This window comes from Lissotriton helveticus, chromosome 1_1 (genome assembly GCF_964261635.1).
Source record: "Lissotriton helveticus chromosome 1_1, aLisHel1.1, whole genome shotgun sequence".
Classification (NCBI taxonomy): Eukaryota; Metazoa; Chordata; class Amphibia; order Caudata; family Salamandridae; genus Lissotriton; species Lissotriton helveticus.
In genome coordinates this window covers 1334995962-1335019219 of record NC_136057.1, presented here as the reverse complement: position 1 = coordinate 1335019219, position 23258 = coordinate 1334995962, and the positions used below count along the sequence as shown (strand labels likewise).

Below are 23258 nucleotides of genomic sequence, written 5' to 3'. Positions count from 1 at the left end.
CCAGTGGCGGCCCCAATACAGGCAGTACAAATCCCTCGCCTGGGTAAGCTGTATCTGTCCTCCATTTTGTGCTATGTCAGACCAGAACTATCCAAAATGAATCCCACTTCTCTTGACAATCACACTTTCGCCATAACACAAAGTCCTTCTTCCAGTCATACCACACATACAGACTTCACACACACATAAGATATCAGCGCAAAGTACTGGTTGTCACACTAAAGCAAAACTTTAAACCTGTGGGACAGGTAGACCAAATTATCTGTCAAACCGAGAAAATGCTCTGCTCACTTGCATCAATTTACAAAAATCTGTTTGGTGCCACCACCACTTTATGCCAACAAGCTAGGACATAGGCAGTAGTGACATGTCGACAAAGAAGCTGTGCATGGTGTGCCACTCCAGGTCGCTAAATAGGTTCTGTACATTACATTGGAATTACTGTGGACAGGTCTATGCCACAGCACACAGACTCTATTAGCATGCTGTAGGGGTGTGGAATTTAATAAAATATCCACTTGCCCGTGGGGCAAGTGGCTTCATTAACCTACTTGTCATCTAACAAATGTATTTGTCCCTTTTGTGCCATGTAATGCAGCGACAAATTATGGCAGCAAGCTCATTATAGAAGAGCTCCGAAATAGCCTTTCTGATTATGCCAGGGCTCCTTCCATAGTAAGGTTTGAATACTATCAATTCCCTTATGTTTCCATGTTTCTGCAGATCTACATACTGGGGCTGAAGGTAATGGTAAACAACAGTTCCAAGGTTGTAATTCTCTTTTGAGTCTGTGCAGACCTACTAATTTGCATGTTTTAATGGTTTACACCAACTCTTCTCTAATCTTTTCCCATACTGAGAAAGGCTGGAAATGTACTTTTTTTTTTTTTTTTCTTCTTCTAACTGTTTTTCTTTTATTTTTAAACATTGGCCAGCACAAGAGCAATTGAATCATATCTGCGACAAGTTTTTTTTTTTTTTTTTGGCAGAGTTTTATATAGCGCGAACTAGAACCGAACCGAATCAGTTATCAGAGCGCTTTACATAGCACCAGTTACGTTACATGAGGACACACTTTCATTTTTTAGGCACGGGGAGATTAAGTGATTTGCCCAGAATCAAAGGGGGTTTTTGGCGTCGTTACCGAGTCTCAAACCCAGATCCCCAGGTCCGAGTTCGAGCGCCTTAGCCGTTAGGCCAACCCCTCTCCCCTTTTTCAAGGAGCCGTTAGGCCAACCCCTCTCCCCAGTTCAACATTTTTAGCAATAAGTGGTATATTCAAGAATACAGAGGTTACTACACGATAGTTTCTCGACTGGCACCCCTCCCCCGCCCAAGGTTAAACATGAACCGCACCCATTGTATTGTCCATTTCATCCCCAATCATCTGTAGGTTGTAGTATCTTAACCATGGTTGTCAAATTTTCCTAAACTTTTGGGGACATCCCCTGGCTGCATATATGGTTTTTCTGCCCGCATGTAGCGGTCCATGCTAGCCTGTCATTCCGCCATAGTAGGCAACCCTGTTTTCCCGCAATATCTGGCAATATCGCGCTTAGCCACAATAAGTCCCAAATTGCTCAAAAGGCGTTTGTACCTGGGGATATCCATGTCGGTAGGGATACCCATGAGGACGAATCTCGGATCCATTTGGATCTGTGCTTCTTATATAGCACTTGATTCCTTTATTATTCGTGACCAGTATCTTTGAAATATACTCTTGACAATGGCAAACAGAAAACTTCTTCCAGGGTTGGGAATAAAGTGGTTAGTGGGAAGGTGAACTTGCAAACACTCAGATTTTTGCATGAGCATATCTGCACCTGCGTATTTGCTCATGCTAAAATGCAGTTCACAAATATTTTCTATTTCTTGGCCTACTTCTGTAAAGTCTTGTGAATTCATGAAAGCCGTATATCTGCACTCAATGCAACGACATGGGTGACATTTGAGACTTTATTTAATAATTGGACCCCTAATTAGGTCTGGCATTTACCATGGCCTTGTGTGTTTATTAAAATTCTCTCTCTTTCTGTCTATTGGCTAGCTTCACTTTGAGTGACAGAATTCTGTTCTTTCACAAGGAGCAAATCGACAGTCGTTTTGTTCAGTGCCAGGAACTACTGTGGCAATGTGTGCTTTTTGAGACCAAAATAATTTATGCTTTTGCCAATGTTTGTTATAATGGTGAGGCCCGGCAGCTCCCACACCAATAAGGTTTTACAAAAAACGTGCCAAAACAAGTCACGCATTGACAAAAACAAAAGGTTGACCAACTTTTTCAGACCTACTGGCTTTACCGGTGCTTGTTTACTTTTGTTTCCCATAATCTCATTAAAACGGGTTACACTGATTTTCCATTATGAATATTTTGGGGAAATACTAGTATACATCAACACATTTTACTATATGATGCTGCAAAGAAATAATACTGACATTTTACAGTAGTTTAGCTAAATGTTTTTGCATATTTTTGTGACCATTTTATTTTGAAAGCAAAGAATCATCAGTCTTGCTTTCAAGCTTCTGCAAATGTTTGCATGTAATCGAAGAGCATTCTGGGAGCAATATACATAGCATCATATTGCTAAACATTGAAAACTTGTGCACACATTTTTATACTGGAACCACTGTCAATAGTGCAGTCTGAGCTTAGAACATTTACTTGGAGCACTCACCCTCATAATAAAGGCTTTGCATTAATGAACCATAAATATAAGTTTGAACAGCATTAACACATGGACACAAATATTACGTTCACTGCAGGCAGTGCGTTTCCCTGATCCATAATGTGGTACTGTACACTGGCAGCCAAAGTGTTTGTGCTGTAGAGGTTTGGGCCTGCTTGTCCCAAGGACAAAATACACATGGAAACTTGTTGCCCTTGACCCCAAATAATATGTCCTGGGCGTCCGGCTATAGGAATTCCACATCCCGGATGCTAGCTGGGCCAACAAAAAGTCAATTTACGAGTTTATCATGCAGTTTGATGTATTCAGAACGGAAGTACATGCCCGTCTTACCATGCAGGTGACATTTTGTTCCAACACTAGCCAAAAGGCAGTGGAGCACTGTGCCGGGTCAAAGGCAAGGATACAGTCCACAAGTGATTTGAGAGGTAACTAGTTGTTGGACTGTTACTGCATCATGGTGTAATGTTCTATGAACAGTTACATCTTCATGTATTTCCTGAATTGGAGCAGGGTTTGGACAGTAATGATGGATAGTAGAGTTTTGTTCCGGATCCTAGGTGAATAGATTGCAAAATCACGGTTTAGATTTTGTCTTGAGTCGTATGGTCTCCTGCCGGTGGTTGTGCTGACGGGCACAGGAGATGGTGAGCTTATCAGCCATATAGATACGGGTGCTGGTCATGTTGGCTTTGTAACTGATGCTGGATTTGAAGATTGATCAGGCTAGCAAAGGGAGCCAGTGGTGTTGCATCAGGATGGATGTGATCTGAACATATTTCCTTCAGTCCAGCGATCAAGTGATTCACCTACAATTTCCTGGTATGTAGACACATAAAGCAGAATGACTCCTTACTCCTTGAGGGTCTGGCTGGCCACCAAGGACTGGACTCTGCGGGAGCCCCAGCTAGAAAGAGAACTGCTGCTGACAGGGCTTCCTAGAAGCTATGTGGAATTCAGGAGTGGCTCTGGCTTGTAGGAACTTTCCCAGAATTTGGTGAACAGTGCGATTGTGAAAAGTGAGGCATTTTGCCTGTTTCAGCTAGACCTTGAGTAGTGGTAACAGGCCTCATTGATTCTGCCCTGGTACAGCTTCCAGCCTTGTTCTGCTGTTGAATTGTGAGCACCCAAAAACGTTTTAGGAAAAAGTCTAAAGGTAAAATATTGGACCACAGCAATGCAGTAAATCTATCCCAGTGGTGAAGCGGCATTGACAGCTGCGAAATCAAGCTTGTCCCCTCTCTCAGCTTTTGGTTTCCATAATCTGTGGTTTTAGGAGCCCAAAAATAAAATCCTATTTCAAGATATGCTTTATTTAGACCTTACTCCACTGGCAGAATTTGAGCTGCAGAAAGTAGATTGAGACTCAAGGTAAAAACTTGGACCAGTGTGACCTGTTTGGTTTACTTGACGACCTCTCCATCGTGGTCAAATACAAAATAACTTTTTCATTGGAACTTTGTGCCTTAAAATGTAAAACAAATTCATATGTGTTTCAAACTACCAATTTTGGTGGATTCTATTTTTCTTTTCAAATTGTTGTGTCTAAAGTGGTTTGGGATTTTTTGTGTTTTATTTTTTCTAAACTTTGAAATGGGTGATACTTTTTTAACTTAATTCAATGAGGAGTTGGCTAATGATTATGCCGTAGCTATATGGGGATGAGCTGGGCTTCTTATATGACTGTGTTGAGATCTATATTTTATCACGCTAGTAAGGGTGCCCCTTTAGCTAGGAAACCTGCATTCTTCATAGCTCTGGAATATGTACAAGTTTCTAATTTACTTTTATTGCATTCTTCACTTAAAAGTATATTATGTTTCTGAGTATGTCAATACATTTACAAATCTGGAGGGATTAGACATGGTCTCATCACAGTAACTTATTAGGAAATTGGAAGATATCGAGCCTATGATAATTTTATGTGCCTAGCTCAGGAATAAGCCTACTGTGGATACATTCCATGATGGCAGTAGATAGTCATTTCAGGGTACGGAGCTCTAGATCGGCACTGGTAAGTAGAGCTTCCCCAGACATTGCTCAGATTTGGACCCATAGTTTGCTGTTCTAATGAAAGTGCTCAGGATTTTAAGGTTACAAGAGGTGTACACCAAGGTTGTGTATTGGCACCTTTGTTGTTTTCATTATATATTAATAATGTGGATCACTTTCTGCAAAAGCAAAATGTTGATTGTCCAAAAGTAGGCAGACTTATAACTCCAGTTTTACTCTACGCGGATGACGCTGTCCTTTTATCAAGGACAGCGAATGGATTACAATGTCTAATCGAATTTTACACAGTACATGTCAGATAGGGATTTAAAGATAAATCTTACCAAAACATTCGTTATGACATGTGGAAAGACTAAGTCGAAGCTTAGACAACATAATGTGGGTGGTGTATCCATAGGTAGAGTCTCAGCCTTTGTTTATCTGGGCCTACTTTTCAATATAAAGGGCAGTTGAAAACCCCACATAGATTCATGTAATCTGAAATTTCTAAGAGTTCCTGAGGGAATCTTTAGATTTTCAGCCAAAATGGGTAACACGCCTGTTAGGGAGATACTTACCAAATCAAATAAGCTTTATTCGATAGTTTTGTCATAAAAGCACAACAACATTTCAACAATACAATTTTTTTTTTTAAATACAGGTATCCGGACATGTACAGATTAAAATGTTATTAAATTACCTTACTAACTGACGAATACATCCTGTTAAAAAAGAAAAAAATGTTGGAATACCCCATAAAATTCATCCATAATCACCCTATAGCATTTCATAACTCCATTTCTCAACATACTTTCTGGTCCAAAGGTACAGTAATAAATTATCGGTTAATGGCATACCTAGTCCTTGATCCTTGATCGAATAGACCAAGCCCAACCCAGAAACTTGGCCATTGCAATGGCTATCGGTAAGGCTGGATCCGTAATAAGGACTCTTAACGCTTCATCATGCCTTCTAAAACCTAGTAACTTACAGATAGGTATGACCCACATAGTGCGAGGTTTGACATATGATGGACAAAAGAACAATAAATGACTTATCGTTTCCTGTATATCGGGACACCATGGGCATACATTATTAGTGGCTCCTACCCATTTACTAGTAAATGACCTAACAGGTAAGGTTCCTACCCTTAACTGAAAATACAGTTTTCTATCAAGGGGTTTCTCGATAGCATCCCAATATTTTTCTAGAGCGGGCCTTGACTTAAGTTCCAGGAAACAGCCTGTTAGATGCTTAGCGAGTCCATTGGAACATACTGAAACAATGACCATTTCCCAATACTTCTCCTTCAGGGTCTTTTTTGAAGGAAAGTCAGCATTAGAAGGGTCATTCCACAGTTCACTCAAGCCCAAACTCAGCAGGAGCAATCTAATCTCCTTCAACCAAATTATCTTATGAAAGCAGTCTGTGTACATTATGTCTTTGAGACTTGTGGCATAATGCGATAATTCATCCGTACACCACAAACTTCGCCAATATAATAGAGGGCTAAGTTTCGCCAGGTCTTCTACTGCTTTCCTGCCTAAATCTAGCAATAGTGGTCGCATGGGTGTGCTTTGTGGAACTCCAGTGACCTTACGAAAGAAGGAATTCTCAGCTACAGTTAGATGGTTTAGATTTGCGAACCCCCATAACTCAGCTCCATATAGGGCGGAGCTTAACACCTTCATACCATATATCTCCAGCACCTGGTTGATTGGTTTAGTGAGGGAAGATTTAAGATTTAGCTGTAAGAATCCCTGACTGTTGTTTATGTTTTAGAACAGCCACATAGAGTTGATTTGTCCATCTCATGTCCATCTGTAGGGTAACACCCAAATAAGTAAAGGCGTTGACTTTTTCCAGGGGAGCATTATTCATGTAAACTTTGCCCCGGAATGATCTATGTTCATTGAAGGACATGAACTTGGTCTTTGCCGTATTAATTTCTAGGCCCCGAATATGACAAAAATCTTCAAACCGATGTAGGGCCCTTTGCAGGCCACTAGGTGTCTTGGAGATAATTAGGGTGTCATCTGCAAACATGAGAATGGGTATATGATCACCTGCTAACACTGGGGCATCAGTGGGGACCAGGGAGAGGAAATCGGCCACCCCGTTTACGAAGAGCGAGAACAGGGTAGGCGCTAAAACGCACCCCAGGCGCACTCCTCTGTCAACGGCGAAAGACTCGGTTACCTCACCCCTGGAACCCCACCGAACCCGGGCATGGTTATCCTCATGTAAGCGGACAATCAAAGATAACAATTCGGGGCCATCCCCATCTCCTTCAGGACACACCACAGCTTACTACGCGGTACCAGGTCGAAGGCTGCCTTCAGATCAACAAATACAGCATACAGTGCCCCTTTCCCCAGAACAAATATCTTCCAGTAAATAGTAATAAAACTGAAGACCTGATCTATAGTGCTTGTAAGGGGTCGATAACCAGCCTGCAGTGGGGTTAAAATGTGGTTTTCCTCTATCCATAACTGGACTTTAGATAAAATCAACCTCCCCATGATCTTTTGGATAGAGTCTATACGGCTTATTGGCCTATAATTACCTGACACTGATTTATCACCCTTCTTGAAAACTGGGATTATCTCCGCCCCTTCCAAGAAGGCGGGATTGAAGCGCCACATGCAATTGCATTTGCTACATGCCTAATGTATAAGCGCCAGGATGATTTGTTATTTAAAAAAACATCCGCAGGGATACAATCAGTACCAGGTGCTCTTCCAGGTGTAACTGTGTCTAATGCCATGTCCACCTCCTCTAGTGTGAATACCCCGTTGGTGTAAAATTTATATAAAAACGGATCAATAGTCCGCTCATCTTCTTGGGAAGCATACTGAGGTTTGAAGTACTCTACCCAAAGGTGATGGGCAACGTTATTCTGCAGTGGGTCTGGGCGCCCCCCTATGCCATTTATACTTATCCCAGAATAATTTAGGGTTTCTAATCTCACATGATTCCTTTAACTCCTGCCATCTGCCCTGGTCCCATAGCTTTTTGGCTTCCTTAACAGCTTTCCTATAAAGGTCCCGCGCCTGTCTTACTCTACCTGGGTCCCCATATCCTAAGGCTACCCCCACTCTGCCCTTGTATGCCGGCATTTCTCATTATACCACCCTTGAGGTTTCTTATTCCTACCTTTCCTATTATTAACAGGTTTACAGAAGTATAACTTTAAACGATCAAAAAGTGTTATATGCATCGGTATTGTTTATGACTTCGAATTCAGGCTATCCTCGCTAGTTCCCAGCACGTCTAATACTTTGTCAACCTCATTATTTATAGCTACCAGTATTTCCGGATATTCGATGACGCTACACCATTTCAGGTGGCGGGTATCATTGGATAATACCAGATCACGAGCCAGTACCTCTTCCCTACTTGGTGTAGCTTTGCCGAACAACCCATCCATAGTGGTAATGAGGGGATTATGATCGCTTTCTACACAAGCAATTACAACCATGTCTTTAAGGAACTGCCACAGAGTTAGACTGACTAGCACATAATCAATACGGCTAGCCCTGTGGCCGTTATTAAATGTGCCTACCCCCATCCTGTCAGACAATGTGCGTCCATTGGTGGCCCTCAGCTGATAACCTATACACAGCCCCTTCATTTGGAGGGCCACCTCTGTCCATTTTTTAATGGTTGGGATCTCAAGGATAGGTATCACCTACTTAGCATCTTCCTCTTCCATAAGACACTGATCCTCGAGCCCTAGTGGCTCAAACGTGGTATTAAAATCCCCCGCGACGATCGGCCAGTTATTACTGGGCATAACATCCAGCAAATACTCTACAGCTGTTACAACTTCCGATCTTCGCCCTCCCGGAAGGCCTCTTGCGTAGACATTATAAATGTCCAAGCAAGGACCCAAGGCTAGGGTAATTCTTATTGCAAGGATATCATTATTAGATGTAACTATTTGAGAAACTTTGCATATTATGCCTGCCGGACCCAGATCACCAATCCCCCCACTGGCCAGGCTTTGTCTTACTTTACTGCTGGGACCTGAAAACTAAGATATCCCGGTCGGAACATGGGATCTACCGTCCATGTCTCTTGAAAGAGACATATATCATGTTCTTCGATAAAGTCTGACCAATCGGGCAGGGATAATTTGGAACCCAGTCCCGCAATATTCCAGGATAATAATGACATACTATTAGGATGTTTTGTGGGAAGGTCCGATATTAAAGAACATCCATCCTGAATGTAAGACCACCCTGGGCTCGTATTCACCCCTGAGATTAGTTGATAATTCTATTTCTCCAGTTCCCACAGTGGATATTAGGTTACCATCTACTGGAACTGAACCTGCTTTCTCTACACGAAGTGAGACACTATTCGGAAGGGGGTCTATTGGACCAATTTCAGCATTAACCAGATCAACCACTCTTGTCCTAAACTTACAGGGGATGACAGCGCGCTGTGCACCTAAAGAAATGCGTTGTTTGTAGGTAATCTGATGTCCATCGCATTCTTCTAGGCCTGATAACACATCATACCTGTTCCTCATACTTATGCCCCCCGTGTTCCCTGGTTCTGATCTCCTCTCTCCTGGTGACACATTAGTAGGAGCCAAATAGTTAGCAGGGTAGAAATAGGTTAAAGGGAGTTGTTTAATTTGGGTTTCCGTGCATAGCTGTACCCAACCACAAATATGCTCAGCAACTCTAATATCCCTAAAAATAATAGCACAATCTCCCCTGGCAGTCTTTTTCCTAGGCCCCACCCAATCCACCCTTCTGGCAAATAAGATTTCAGCCGACACCATTGGGGGAAGTGGCCGGTTCACATTAAGCCAGTGGATACACTTATTCTTCAGATCCACATAGTTCTCTCTTTGGCCCGGTCTCGGTGGAGGAACCCCCGCTAATATTATCACATATGGTACAGAGGCCGGGGGACGATCAATACACGGTAGACAATTTAGGGGTGGATCATTGTGCACCCTGTTACTTATACTTGGATGCTGGTTCACAGGCTTCAGACCCTCCACCCTATCTACACTTCTACTCGGGGGGCGTACTCCAGTAGCACCACTCGTGCTGGGCTGCAGAAGGGGGTCATTGGGGGTCAAAATAGGTCGACTAGTAGTAATCATAGCCTTTGTTATCTGAGTGTGGGGATTAAGACTAGGACTAACCTCAGAGCCAATTATAATAACATCCGATCTCTTAACCACATCAACATACCCAGTCTTCCTTTTGTCCTGTACCTGAGCCATTGCTGACTCTAGGTTAGTGAGTCTGTTTTCGATCTTATCCAATCTATTGTAGATGGGGGTGCATGTCCTGTGGAATAGATGTTCCAGTTTGTCCCAAATGTCCTGACTCCATTCAGATGGGGATTCCATCCTGGGGCCCGTTGCTGGAGTGGCCACAACAACTGTAAGATGTAGATCCTCAGTACTGGTTTTTGATGTTATTGATGTTACCCCAGGGCTTTCTATAACATTTGGTTTCTTGACTTTGGCATTTCTGCCCTTTTGGGCAGCGCCCACTCGTTTCCTTTTAGTTACCGATGTTGTTTGCCCAGATTTTGAACTTCGTGTGGATCTGGCCCTTACACTACTCTCGGGAGGCTCAGACAAAGTACAACGTCCGGGGGAATCATTTCGCACCTCCGAAATGTCACCTAGAGTTGAATTTGGTAGGCCAATTATAGCTTGTGCAGATTGAGTCCCTCGGTCCTCCCCGATACCTTGGGATGAGGATGCAGCAAGACCAGGGAGGGAAGTAGGGGACACCACCTGAGCCAGCCTTCCCATTGAAGACCTCTTATTAAAAGCGGGGTCCAATGACAGTCTCCTTTCTGTAAGTTCTATTTCGTGTGCTGTATAATTGAGCCGACATTTGTCGTTTTTCCACCCCTTTCAGCCTTGGGAGCCATTACAATGATGTATATAAAATGCCTTTAGCAGCGTATAATAGCGGAAGTACCTTCGTGGATCGGCTTCCAAAGCTACTGAGCTGGGAATCGGCCAAGAAAATAATTAAACGCTAACCTTGACATGTAGGTGTTAGAGGGGGGCCCGTCCCGTCCTCAAACGGGCCCGCCCGGCGCGCGCTCGTGCGCGCCCCGCGAAGCGGGGGTTGTGCGCAGATAAGTACCAGCAGGTAGAGGGCGGGAAGAGGACACAGCTAAAGGCACTAATGGGCTGCTGGTCCTCGCAGTCCCGTTGAAAGCAGAAACCACCAGAGTCCCAGGCAAACAAACTGCTGCGAGCGACTCCCGCGAAGCGGGGGCCTGCGAGCAGTATTAGTAGTGGCAGGCAGAGGGCGGGAAGAGGACACAGCTGAAGGCACTAACGGGCTGCTGGTCCTCGCAGTCCCGTAGAAAGCAGCAACCACCAGAGTCCCAGGCAAACAAACTGCTGCGAGCGGCTCCCGCGAAGCGGGGGCCGCGAGCAGTATTAGTAGTGGCAGGCAGAGGGCGGGAAGAGGACACAGCTGAGGTCACTAACGGGCTGCTGGTCCTCGCAGTCCCGTAGAAAGCAGCAACCACCAGAGTCCCAGGCAAACAAACTGCTGCTCCCGCGAGCAGTAATAGTAGTGGCAGGCAGAGGGCGGGAAGAGGACACAGCTGAAGGCACTAACGGGCTGCTGATCCTCGCAGTCCTGTAGAAAGCAGCAACCACCAGAGTCCCAGGGAAACAAACTGCTGCAGCGGCACCCCGATACTTACCTTATATAGAACCAAATGTGTTACTGGTGCTTGTTATGGGGCTGCCATATGGGGGAGAGAAAATACTATATCTCTACAATTCCAAGAAAATAAATTTCTAAAAAGAGTATTGGCAGTACCAAATTCCACAGCCAATTATATTGTACATAAAGAATTGGCTGTTTCTTATATAAATGATACCATTAAATTAGCGGGCCTTACACTCTGGCGAGGTTTGTGGGCAAAATAAGAGACAAAATTTACTACGGACATAATAATGGACTGCCTGGCTCTTGATCACTGGAAAAGAATTCCATGGCTTGAGTATATACAAAAGTTACTGACAGATTGTATGATAGACTTTGACAAAAGGGATTTAACATCTATATTAGACATCAGTAAAACCGAGTTGAAGTCAAGATATATCTCGGCCATGGCCAGTATTAGAACTAATGAGGTAAATCATAAGCATAGTGTTACTGCTTACAGTCAAATCCCTTCTGTGCAGGGTATACAGACATATCTTATAATGACAAGAAATGCCCAACACAGATTCTATTTAACACGGTTAAGATTTGGCACAATACACTATATAACTGCTTTTCGCGACAAGAAAATGGGTCCGTACAATTTACCAAATTGCCCATGTAATGGAAAAACCCCCAGTCCACACTACACTTTATACTGTTCTGTACCTTGTACAGTGATATTCGGAAATCTGTTTTAAAACCCCTTTTTTTGATGAATAGGTTGTACAATTATAAAAATGCTTTTAACTGTAGTGTGGACAATATGAAGATTATTTGCACTGTTCGCTTTATATTAAGGGCAGTAATGCGTAGGAAGGAATTAGTACACTTAGATGAATTACTGTATGAGAAAAGTGATCGTATTAATTAGTAAAATATCTGCAGACACCTATATTGATATGATATTTGTGTGTGGTACTATTTCCTGTTTGCAACCCCTGATATATTTTGATTAATGATCCCCTGGAATCGCTATGAAAAATTAATTGTAAATGAATTGAAATGTTAAATGTGTATATTTGTACCCATGATCTATTTTATTAATGGTTTTTATAAGTATGCTTTTATGGATGTACATTTTACACCGAATAAAGCTGTTTTTGATTTGAAAGTGCTCTGTTTACTCGAACTCATCCCATGAATTGTGTGTGTGTGTCTTCCAAAGACCATGAAATAACAGCAGTTAGATACATATAAAGTACTCCCCATCTACATAATGCTGTGACTATTGATCACTGTTCTTTTGCAGGTACTCATCGTGGACCACACAAGTATGAGGATCCTGTCATCATGCTGCAAGATGTCGGACATCCTTGCCGAAGGTATCACAAGTAAGTGAACAAGAATAGGACGGAGGAAAATTGGGGTCTGGGAGCATTTTGACTCTAGTGTAGATAGCAATAAAGGCACTCCCTAATTTAAAACGTGATTCATAGTTAATTTGTTGAGGGGGGGTCTAATGTCTGACATTGCACACAAACAGACTAATAAAATATCACACATGGTAGGGACTGTCAGAAAACGCAAGTGAACAACACTCACTCAGAGAGAGCAGAACTCTGAATACCTTTGTGAAAAACATGGAGAAAGAAGTTGGAATTCCGAGAATTGATAGTTATATTTGGCGGGGCATTCAATCAAGGAGCATTGTCCACTGTGTGAGCCACCCTATGACTTTGCATCGCCGCTTGTTCTTTCTTGTGTCCTTAGCTAGAAGGAATGCAATTGTGTTTTGAAGTTATGTTGGACTGCCCCTTATGTTTGTCCTTGAGCCTACCTAATACCTGACATCCCCCAAATAGTTAGTGGTAAATAGGTAGGGTACTATGCATGGGGGACTCTGGCCCCTATAGTCCAGTCTGTTAATGTTTAAAACTGTAAAACAGACACTAGTGTGACTGCTTGGAAATGCTACGGTGACCTCAAGCTTAGTCTGTTGCGTCTTTCATTCACTAGAAGCTGCCAAGGTGTTTTGGAAGGATACAGTTTCATTATGGGATTCCACATGACTTTGGCCTACCCCCAATCTCTTCCTTGCCCTTTTCACTGAGCGTTCCCAGTAAAATTGTAGACAAGTACCCAAAGTTCAAATGGATACTGGTCATGACAAACTCTGGAGAGGGGAACAGGCCTACTTCTTTGTTTGTATGCCCCAACCCCGACTCCCTTCCATTATCTCCAGGATTCTGCTCTGCCACTCCTCCTCAGAAGGTACTACATTCTGCCCTTGAAATTCGATGTCCAATGTCCTAGCAAGACGAAGGACAGGTACAGTTCTCTTGTGGCAATCAGATGACCTTTTTTTGTCCCCAATTAGGCTTCCTGAAACGTGTGTAAGCCAAGAATGGCGCTACACTTTTTTTTTTTCTCTGCCCCTTCCATTTCTCACCATTCTATCTCCTGTGGCGAGTTAGTGTACAATACCATAACAACATAGTTCAGCAGCTGTGTAATAATCTTCCTATCAACAGCAATGCAATATGGAACCAGAAAGTGCACATACAAGGTGATGGGGCATTAAGTGGCACAGGGTTCAATGCCGTACAGATGGAGTACATTTAAACATCCATGGGCAGCATTCCAATATAAAGAACACATTGTAAAATGATGTGTGTGTGTGTGTCGTAATTGTTTCCAATGGCATGCAAAAAGTTATTGGGTCAAAAAATGTTTCCACAAACTTATTGAATTGAAAATTTATGAGATTCGTTTTTAGGTCGAAGTTTACCAGATAGCACAGTTAAAGACATCTTCTTAGGTCGAAGCCTACTAGACAGCGCACCCGTCTGGTTTACTAAAGACATTTTAGGGACATTCAGAAAGCTTATCTAGGAATTCATTCCGCACAATGATTGCCATTGGCTTTGTGATTTGTAGCTCTCATTTTCTAGCTTTCTATTTGCTGTCTTTATTTGCTATAGGCTGTCCAGCTTGAGTTTGTCCCTTTCGTTTACCAAAGCTTGTTTACTGTATTCTTCCACAAACTCACTTTATGTGAACAGGCCTTTAATTCTTGTTCTTATCTTGTCACATTTGCTGTGCATTCGAAGGTGGTGGTCAAACGTCAGGCTAGCTCTTCCAGGGAGCTTACTCCTTATTTTTAGGTCGAGGACTGTCGCACTGCGTAGCAGTGGGCGGAGTCTGAGATGTAATGTTTCTTAGAGGGGGCTTGGAAGCCGCCCCTCTTCTCCATTGGGTGGCCTAGTAAATTCATGTTATACCGTTTTTGGCTCCTTGTCTTCTGATTTACACGTAAAGCACTGCGCGTTTTCTTGTAATTACGTTACAGCGTTATGCGGTAAGCAAAGTGTGAAGGGAGAAAGGGCAGACTGAGTCTGACCAGATGAGTGAGAAGCTGTATCTTAAAGTATTCGATCGTCGTGCCAGGCACCTTGAACTGATTGGTGTCCAATTATAAATCCATTCTTGGTAGTTCTGTGTTCAGGTGTTTAATAAATCGACGGTAGTGGTCCTGAATGGTAAGGAAGGCCCTCTGTCGTTCTATCACAAGAGCTCTACGTCCCTGTCTATTGATAGTTGACCCATGAGCTGTGTGGATGTTTGGTTTAGTGAGGAACTAGTTCTGCAGCTACACTGCAGAGAACCTTCATTTTAATGCTGGGTGCTGTTCCAATTATTTGGCGAGGTTTTAGTGTCTTCATGACGTCTGTTTGCCAGTCGGGTGTCAAATGCCCTTTGTGGGTGGCTGTAGTCCTGGAGGGGTCCCCTTGTAGGTGCTGTGTTGAGGCGAGGTGAGCTGTGGTGGTGGGGAGAGCTGCGGTGCCTCCGAGAGGTGCAGACAGTGCGGCCAAGCTTTTCTGCAGCCGCCACTGTGCACTAAGCCAGCTTCAGCCAGGAGGAGGTGGGGGCGGTGTGGGGGATGCTGAGTTGAATCCAACTGTGGGAGTGTGTCTTCATTTCAGAGACTGCAGGCAGGGCTGTGTTTATAGAACTTTACATTTTGGGTGGAGACTCGCAGCGCGGAGGGGGTTGGGGGGAGCGGGAGACACCCTCACCGCCATATTTGGGGTTGGACCCGTCTTATTCCGGCTGACCGTGCTCGGCATAGTTACAAGGGGTGTCCTGCTGGCACCAAGGTGACAAGTGGGTAACCAGGCATGGTTTTGGAGGGGTTGGAGGATTAGAGGTCATGTCGAGAGGGGCGGGGGTTGGGGGCATGAGTAAGTGACATTCCAGAAGGAGTATCGGAAAGGAACAGCAGGGCTTTCATTCCAGAGTTTACTTGGGTCCGCTGCCAGCCCTGGACTCCAGACAGGAGCTCTCCCAGGGCTCTCTGTCTGACCTTCTTGGTACGGGGGACGAACAGTAGGGGTTGCTAGGGCTGCGGGGACTTGCAGACAGCAGGTGGTAGCCGCCATGTGAAGTTCATCAATGCACTTGACTCTGCCCCAGCCCACTGACCTCTTAGAAGCACTGACTGTCTGGGACATAGTGCTTTATATAGCACAGCAGTGTCCGTGGCACTGTACCCCTCTGCTACTCTACCCAATTTATGGCTATGATTTGCAGCCCATCCGAGGGCAGGGAGCACCCCTTTCCTTGCTGGTGCCAGGGCCCGTGACCCCCTTGCTGCCCCACTGGCCATGAAGAGCCCCCTGCGTTCTTTGAAGAACCTGTACCATGACGCTTCCCGCAGTCACCACCTTGTGCCGAGTGCCAGAGAGCACAGCAAAACGATGTTGTTTGATAAAAAAAAGACCGAATTCCAAAATAGGCAAACAATAATAATCGAAACTCAGTCACAATGTCTTTTATTACAAGGAGAGGAGTTATGGGAGCGAAAGATTACGTCACCTCACTTTTCTGAGGGGACGTCCCGTGCCTTTGTGGCTTTGCCTAATCCATTTACCTCTCCCCGGGACAGATGCCTAGATTGTGTGCTTCCTGTTGTTCTGCTTCTTCCATGACAGTGCAAGCCTCCTCACACTGCCCACCAGCGCATTTCACCCCTTTTTCAGTCTGATGGTAATGTGCTCATTCAGTTCGTGGCCTCTCTCACAAGTGTCAGTTTCGTGTCTCTTGTGAGAGTGAGTCTGGCAGGGAGAGGTAGTCCCAACAATAACTTGTGTCTGTAGATTAGTAGATTCACAAGTTGTAGTAACCACACAGCCCTCGGGTGCCATTTTCTTCCGGCTGGGGTTGAGGGAGTAGAAGTAGCTGCAGGCGGTTAGCATGGATATGCCTTTCCAAACTGTGGGTCAGTCTGAGGTCAATAAAAAAATAAGTGCAACTACACAAATAGAAGTTGACCAAATGCAAGTACTAGGTCACAGTTCTGTGGGCGTGAGCAAGACACCGAAGGAGGGACATACAACACAGATTAGCCAAATACACGCAAGCTTTTTAAAAGGACTCATGGACAAATTATCAAAAACGATGGGGTGCCTGTAAGCCCACATAGTAGATGTAGTATGTCTCAAAGAGGCAGCGCATGTGCTGCCTAGGTGAGACCTAAAAATTAACTTTGCTGATGTTTCAGAATATATCAGAATTAGTACAAATGAAGCAAATATTTTTGTAATTCTGAAGTGTGGTGGAGACAAACGTTTAAATATGATCAAAACACAACAATACACTAGATGATGACATTTGAACACATTGTGTGCAGTAAAACCGTATTTCGGTACAAACATAATGGTCATTCCAATTGAAAATGTATTGTCTGCAATGGCAGTGCGCACCTACACCATGCATACTCCAGTCTACGCCACTACACTCCATGCCCTTCTGCTCCACTCTACGACATACTCCATGACACTGAAACGACACGCCCATCGACTCCACGCCACTCCAATCTACACCACTTACTCCACTCCACACTTCTCCTTTCCACACCACTTACCTTACTCCAATTTATCCCAGTCTACCCCACCCCGCTACAGTCTACTCCACTCCGGTTGGAACTTTCCCAAATTTACCCACCCCTCTCCACCCCACTTTAATCTACCCAGCTTTAATGTACCCTACTTCAATCTGCCCCAACCACTCAACCCCACTCCACTCTACCTCACTCTACCTCAATCCACTCCACTACGATCCAGTCTACCCCACTCCACTAAATCTAACCCAGTCTACCCCACTCCCTCCAATATACCACACTCCACCCAAATCTACCCCACTCCACCCCAATCTACTGCACTCTGCTCAAATCTACCTAAGCCACCTGACTCCTATGCACCCCAATCCAACCCACTCCACTCCTCTCCCATCTATTCCAATCCGATCTACCAAATCCAATTTATCCCAGTCCAAACTCCATTCAAATCCATCCAACTACTCTCCACTCTAATCTACTCCACTCCAATCTACCCCACTCATCTAGCACAATCTATCCCACTCCAATCTACCAAACTCAACTCTGTCCCACTCCACTCTACCCAAATCTTCCCCACTCCTCTCTACCCAAATCTACCCTACTCTATTCTAACCCACTCTTCCTCAGTCTATCCTCCCCACTCTACTCCACTCCAGTAGCGGCTGCTACCGACCAGGGGTGGGGCAGAGGGAACGGGGAAAAGGGCGGGAATAATTTTTTTAAAGCAATAACCTCTTTACCGCCAGCCGCCGCCCCTTCTTTATCCGTCCTCCTCTTGGTAGAAAGCACAAAGCCTCCCAGAATCCCCTGACCAATCACAACACTGCCTTAGCAGCGTTGTGCGTGGTCTGAGCGCTGTGGTTTGGTGCTCAAACAGGGACTGGCAAATACAGCCTGCGTGGAGAACAGGCAAAGTGCGCATAACACTTTGGCCGGCAAAAGCGTCATGTGCACTTTAGGTGCTGCCACCACTCCTTCCCCTGTGAAGATGGTAGCCCGGCCCCGCCCGCCTTGTTTCAGCTGCAAACTTAACACAAAATGATAATAACAAACGTTATTATAGGTTTTTTTTTGTATTCAGCTTGCAGCTGAAGCAGTGGGGCAACGCTCTTCCGGGTTAGCGTAGGAGCCGCCACTGCTTCACTCAAATCTACGCCACTAAACTCAAATCTCCCCCACTCCAAACTACCAACTCCAATCATCCCTTTTCAATCTACCCCACTCCGGTGTACCCCACTCCTTTCAAAACTATTCAAATCTACCCTACTCTATTCCCCACTCCAATATACCCTACTCTGCTCCACGCTACTCCAGTCTACCCCCCTCTATTCCAGTCCACTCCAATCTATCCAGTCCAACCCACTCCAGTGTACCCCAATACAACCCACTTCTCCCCAATCTACTCCACCCCAGTCCAATTTACAAAACTCCATTGCAGTTTACCCCACTCCAAACTCCATTGCAATCTATCCAACTCCACTCCATTCTCATCTACCACAATTCACTTTACCCCACTTCAGACTAGCACAATCTACCCCCATCCCACTCCACTACCATCTATCCAACTCTACTCCACTCCAATCTACCACACACTGCCCCACTCCACTGTACCCAAATCTACCCCACTCCACTTCAATCCCATCTACCTCACTCCACTCAAATCTACCCTACCCCACTCCAATCTACCTAATTTACTGTACTCTACCCCGCTTTACCCCAGTCTGCCCCACTCAACTACAATCTAGCCCACTTCCCTCCAATCTAGCCCACTCTGCTCCAATCTAACCCAGTCTGCCCAAACCAACCCGCTACAAATTTCCGCAATCCAACCCACTTCACTCCAGTCTACTCCACTCCCATCTACCTCAGTCCAGTTTACTCTACTCCACTCCAGTCTAATCCACCGCACTCCCCGCCATCTTAATCTACCCCAATTCACGCTTCCAGTCATTCTCACGCCATTTCTATCTCGACTCCACTCCAATCTATCCCAACTCAACTGCACCCCACTACACTCCATTGCACTCAACTACAATTTACTCCACTCAAATCTACCCCAATCTCCCTCCCTCATTCAGCACTATTCTACCAAGTCTACCTCATTCCACTCTACCACAGGCCACTCGAATCTACCCCATTCTTGTTCAGTGTAACCCACTCCACCCTAAACTACCCTATTCCAATCTGCTCCATCCAATCCGCCTCCCTCTAATTGACACTGCTTCAGTCTGCTCCATTCCAACCTAACCCATTCTACCCCACTCCAGTCTACTCCACCCCATTCTACTCTAACTCACTCATCTCTTTACCACTTTACTTCAGTCTACCCTACCATAATCCACCCAATCTATCCCACTCCAATCTACCCCATTCCACCCCACCCCACTGTACCCCACGCTACCCCACCCCATTCTACCCCATTCCAATCTACCTCAGTATTTCCCACTCCAGTCTACCCCACTTCCCTCAAATCTACCCAATTCAATCTACCCAACCCCAGTTTACCCCCACTCCAGTCTACTCCACTCTACCCCCACTGATATCCAATCTACCCCACTCCAATCTATCCCTCTAATCTACCCACTTTGCTCCAATCTACTCCAATTCAACGTACCCCACTCCAATATACCCCAACATACAGACCAATCTACCCCACCTCACCTCACCCTAAACTACCCCACTCCACCCCAGTCTACCCCACTCCAAACTGCCCCAATCTACCTCCATATATTCCACTCCCCTTCAATCTACCTACTCCACCCTATCTACCCTCAGTTCAGTCTACCCACTCCAATCCACTCCACTCTACCCCACTACTCCAATCTACCCCACTCAAATCTATCCCTCTAATCTGCCCACACCACCCCAATCTACTCCAATTCAATCTACCCTACTCCCTTCTGCCCCAAAATACTACACTCCAATCTACCCTGCACCACCTAACCCTAATCTATCCCACACCACCTAACCCTAATCTATCCCACACCACCTAACCCTAATCTATCCCACACCACCTAACCCTAATCTATCCCACATCACCTAACCCTAATCTATCCCACACCACCTAACCCTAATCTATCCCACACCACCTCACCCTAATCTATCCCACACCACCTCACCCTAATCTATCCCACACCACCTCACCCTAATCTACCCCACACCACCTCAATCTACCCCACTCCAATCTACCCAACTCCCCTACTTCAGTCCAATCTACCCCACTCACCTACTCCACTCCAATCTACCCCACTCTAAACTACCCCAAGCTAACTCCACTCCATTCCATTTTACCCTTCTATAATCCACTCCACCCTGTCTACCCCAATATGTCACACTCCACTCTACCCCTATCTACACCACTCCAATCTACCACAATCCACCCCACTCCATTTTACCCCAATGTACCCCCTTCCACTCCACACAATATACCCCACCCCACCCACGGTTAGCCATTCTAAACAGCAGCCACACTGGCTTACAACATTGCTAAAACACATTGCCAAAGCCAATACCTCTCGCAAAGGGGAGACCTATTGGCTTTGCCAAAGATAGTTTCATTTTAGTATGATCCAGAATTTATAAAGATGGTCTTTGCTGGTCCTCCTTTTCTCATGATTGCACCGCCTATTCCAATAAACTACTCTTCTTTTTTGACTGGTTCTCCTTTGCTGACTCCTTTCTGCAACTGCCCCATCATTTGACCGCACACCTCCACTCTGATGCTGCCCCACCTGCCTCTGCCACTGAAAAATTCATCTGTTAACTGACTCAACTGTCATGCTGTCATGCTGATCTTTATTTTGTTTGTTCTTAGTTGTGGAAGACATCAACAAGCGCAGAGAGCCGATCCCCAGCTTGGAAGCCATTTACCTGATTAGTCCCACCGAGAAGGTAGGACCTGTTGCTGTAATATGACCATCAAGGGCAAGAGTTTCATAATTATCATATGGCTCACTCAAGATGGAAAGCTAATGCAAGTTTGGTGGCTCTGTTTACTATTTTCTTAAGTTATTGATACCTAAAGACCTCTTCACATCTTTTCCTTTCATTCCAGTAATCCGAAACTAGAGAGTTTAGCTGAGATTACTTAGAACCTGCATCAGGAACAGTGTCTATTTTGGATCCATAATGCATCAAAGTATGATGCTTTCACATTCATGGCCCAAGTGATGATCCTAGAACTTGCCCTGCGAAGAACCTGTCCATTTTACAGACGGAACATTACCAAACTGCATTTTTTCCCTTGAGTAGTTTTTAGTCCTCTAATCAGAGGGTAAAATGCATGCAAGAATCCTGTTCTCGAGTCTCATGAATGCCTCTGTCCCATTCTTGTGTAGTTTGGCTCATTTTTATGTGCTGGTCTCCCAAACAGAAGAGATTTAGACAAATTTACTCTTTCACCACCTGCACCATAAAACTCCATGCTTGGTGCTGTGGTAAGAGACTATCACACACTGTAGGTCTGCTTTACAAATGTATATATTATGACTACGGCTCTATTGCCTGATTTTTCATGCTGAAATGAATTGAATAAATATTCCTTGGACTATAACTGGATTGGTGTATTAACTTGCTCGGATTGGAGTGCATTGGCGTAACATACGTTGCGCTGTGTGAAAGTGGATACATGGTAACAGGGAAACTTCCTACCTTGTGATGCACCGCTGTCACGGTGTCTCGGTGCTTTGTTGGAAGACGTGAAAAGGAATATTATGGTTACTATATACATTTATACATTCTTTTATGTTTAACGTGTTTATAGGTCACTGCATAGTTGTCATATAACTTATTTACTGAGATGCTTATGGGTCTCTGTTTATCTGCCACAATATGTAAATATATTAACAATTGTATTTGTATGTGCTTCACTAGCGAAATATTGAGATAAATCATACTTACATTTTTGTGTATATATATATATATATTATCTACTGGCGGTCGCCAGTAGGTATATACAGTTAGGACCTAGTTACCATAGGAAATTCCGAACATTCTATTGGGAATAACTTTGGCGCCGATTGAGGGATCTGTTTGTAATTTGCCTCGCTCCGCTCCTTCCCTGAAAGTTTCGGGGGGATTCGTCAAGCGGGGGCCGAGAAAAAAGGGGGGTCCCAAAACGTGTTTTCCCCATGTTAATTTCCATAGGCTACAGCTCGAACGGCTGAACGGAATCACACCAATTTTGGCAAAATGGTAGGGACTGGTATGCAGCAGTGCCTTTTGTATGTTTGATGTAAATCCCTCCAGTAGTTTTTGAGAAAATTGAATTTGAAATTTTTAAAATGGCATTTTCTATGGGACCTTTAGACACGGCTACAGCCCGAACGGCTGAACGGAATTACACACCAAACTTGGCAAAATGGTAGGGACAGGTATGCAGTTGTGCCTTTTCTATATTTGGTGAAAATCCCTCCAGTAGTTGTTGAGAAAATTGAATTTGAGCAAATTATATATCTATATGCGCTCACCGTACGCTCACCGGTACGCGTACCGTACGCGCGCGTACCCTTACGTGCGCGAGCGAGTTTCTGATTGGCTGGCAGTCGACTGTCAACATTCTAAACTGTCCAAACCAGGAAGTGTTGACCACCATCTTGTTTTTCAGGAGAAACTGAGGCACAAGAGAGCCCAAAACAAGAGTGGAAAACACGAAAAGGGGGCAGGGTAGAGACCCCCCTAACCCTCTAGCCCTTCTCAGAGGGTCCCAAAAGGGCCCCCAAGGTAAAAAAAAAAAAAGCGGGGTACGCGTACCCCGCGTTTTCCACTCTTGTTTTGTGCTCTCTTGTGCCTCACTTCTCCTGAGAAACCAGATGGCTGTAGGTGTTGTGTGTATAACTGTATAGTTGAGGAAATGGAAGTGTGATTGATTCTTTGCATGACTGACTAGGTGTGTGAGTAGCTCCATGGATGAGTGGCAGTGTGTGAGTGTCTGTATAGGTGTATGAGTGCATATGAAAGTGTTGTATTAATGAGTGACTGTATGTATGAGTGATTCTATGGGTGAATGAGTGAATGTGTGTGTAG

General features: G+C 44.6%; 1 protein-coding gene across 1 annotated transcript in view; it reads left to right on the top strand.

Annotated features, from left to right (window-relative positions):
* The window catches only part of STXBP2 (syntaxin binding protein 2), a 326348-nt gene that overhangs the window by 67965 nt on the left and 235125 nt on the right, over nucleotides 1–23258 (top strand). Inside the window, exons 3-4 of the mRNA XM_078682512.1 lie at nucleotides 12648–12729; nucleotides 21049–21125. Of these exons, the coding sequence (XP_078538638.1) occupies nucleotides 12648–12729; nucleotides 21049–21125 (159 nt within the window). The remainder of the gene's footprint in view (nucleotides 1–12647; nucleotides 12730–21048; nucleotides 21126–23258) is intronic.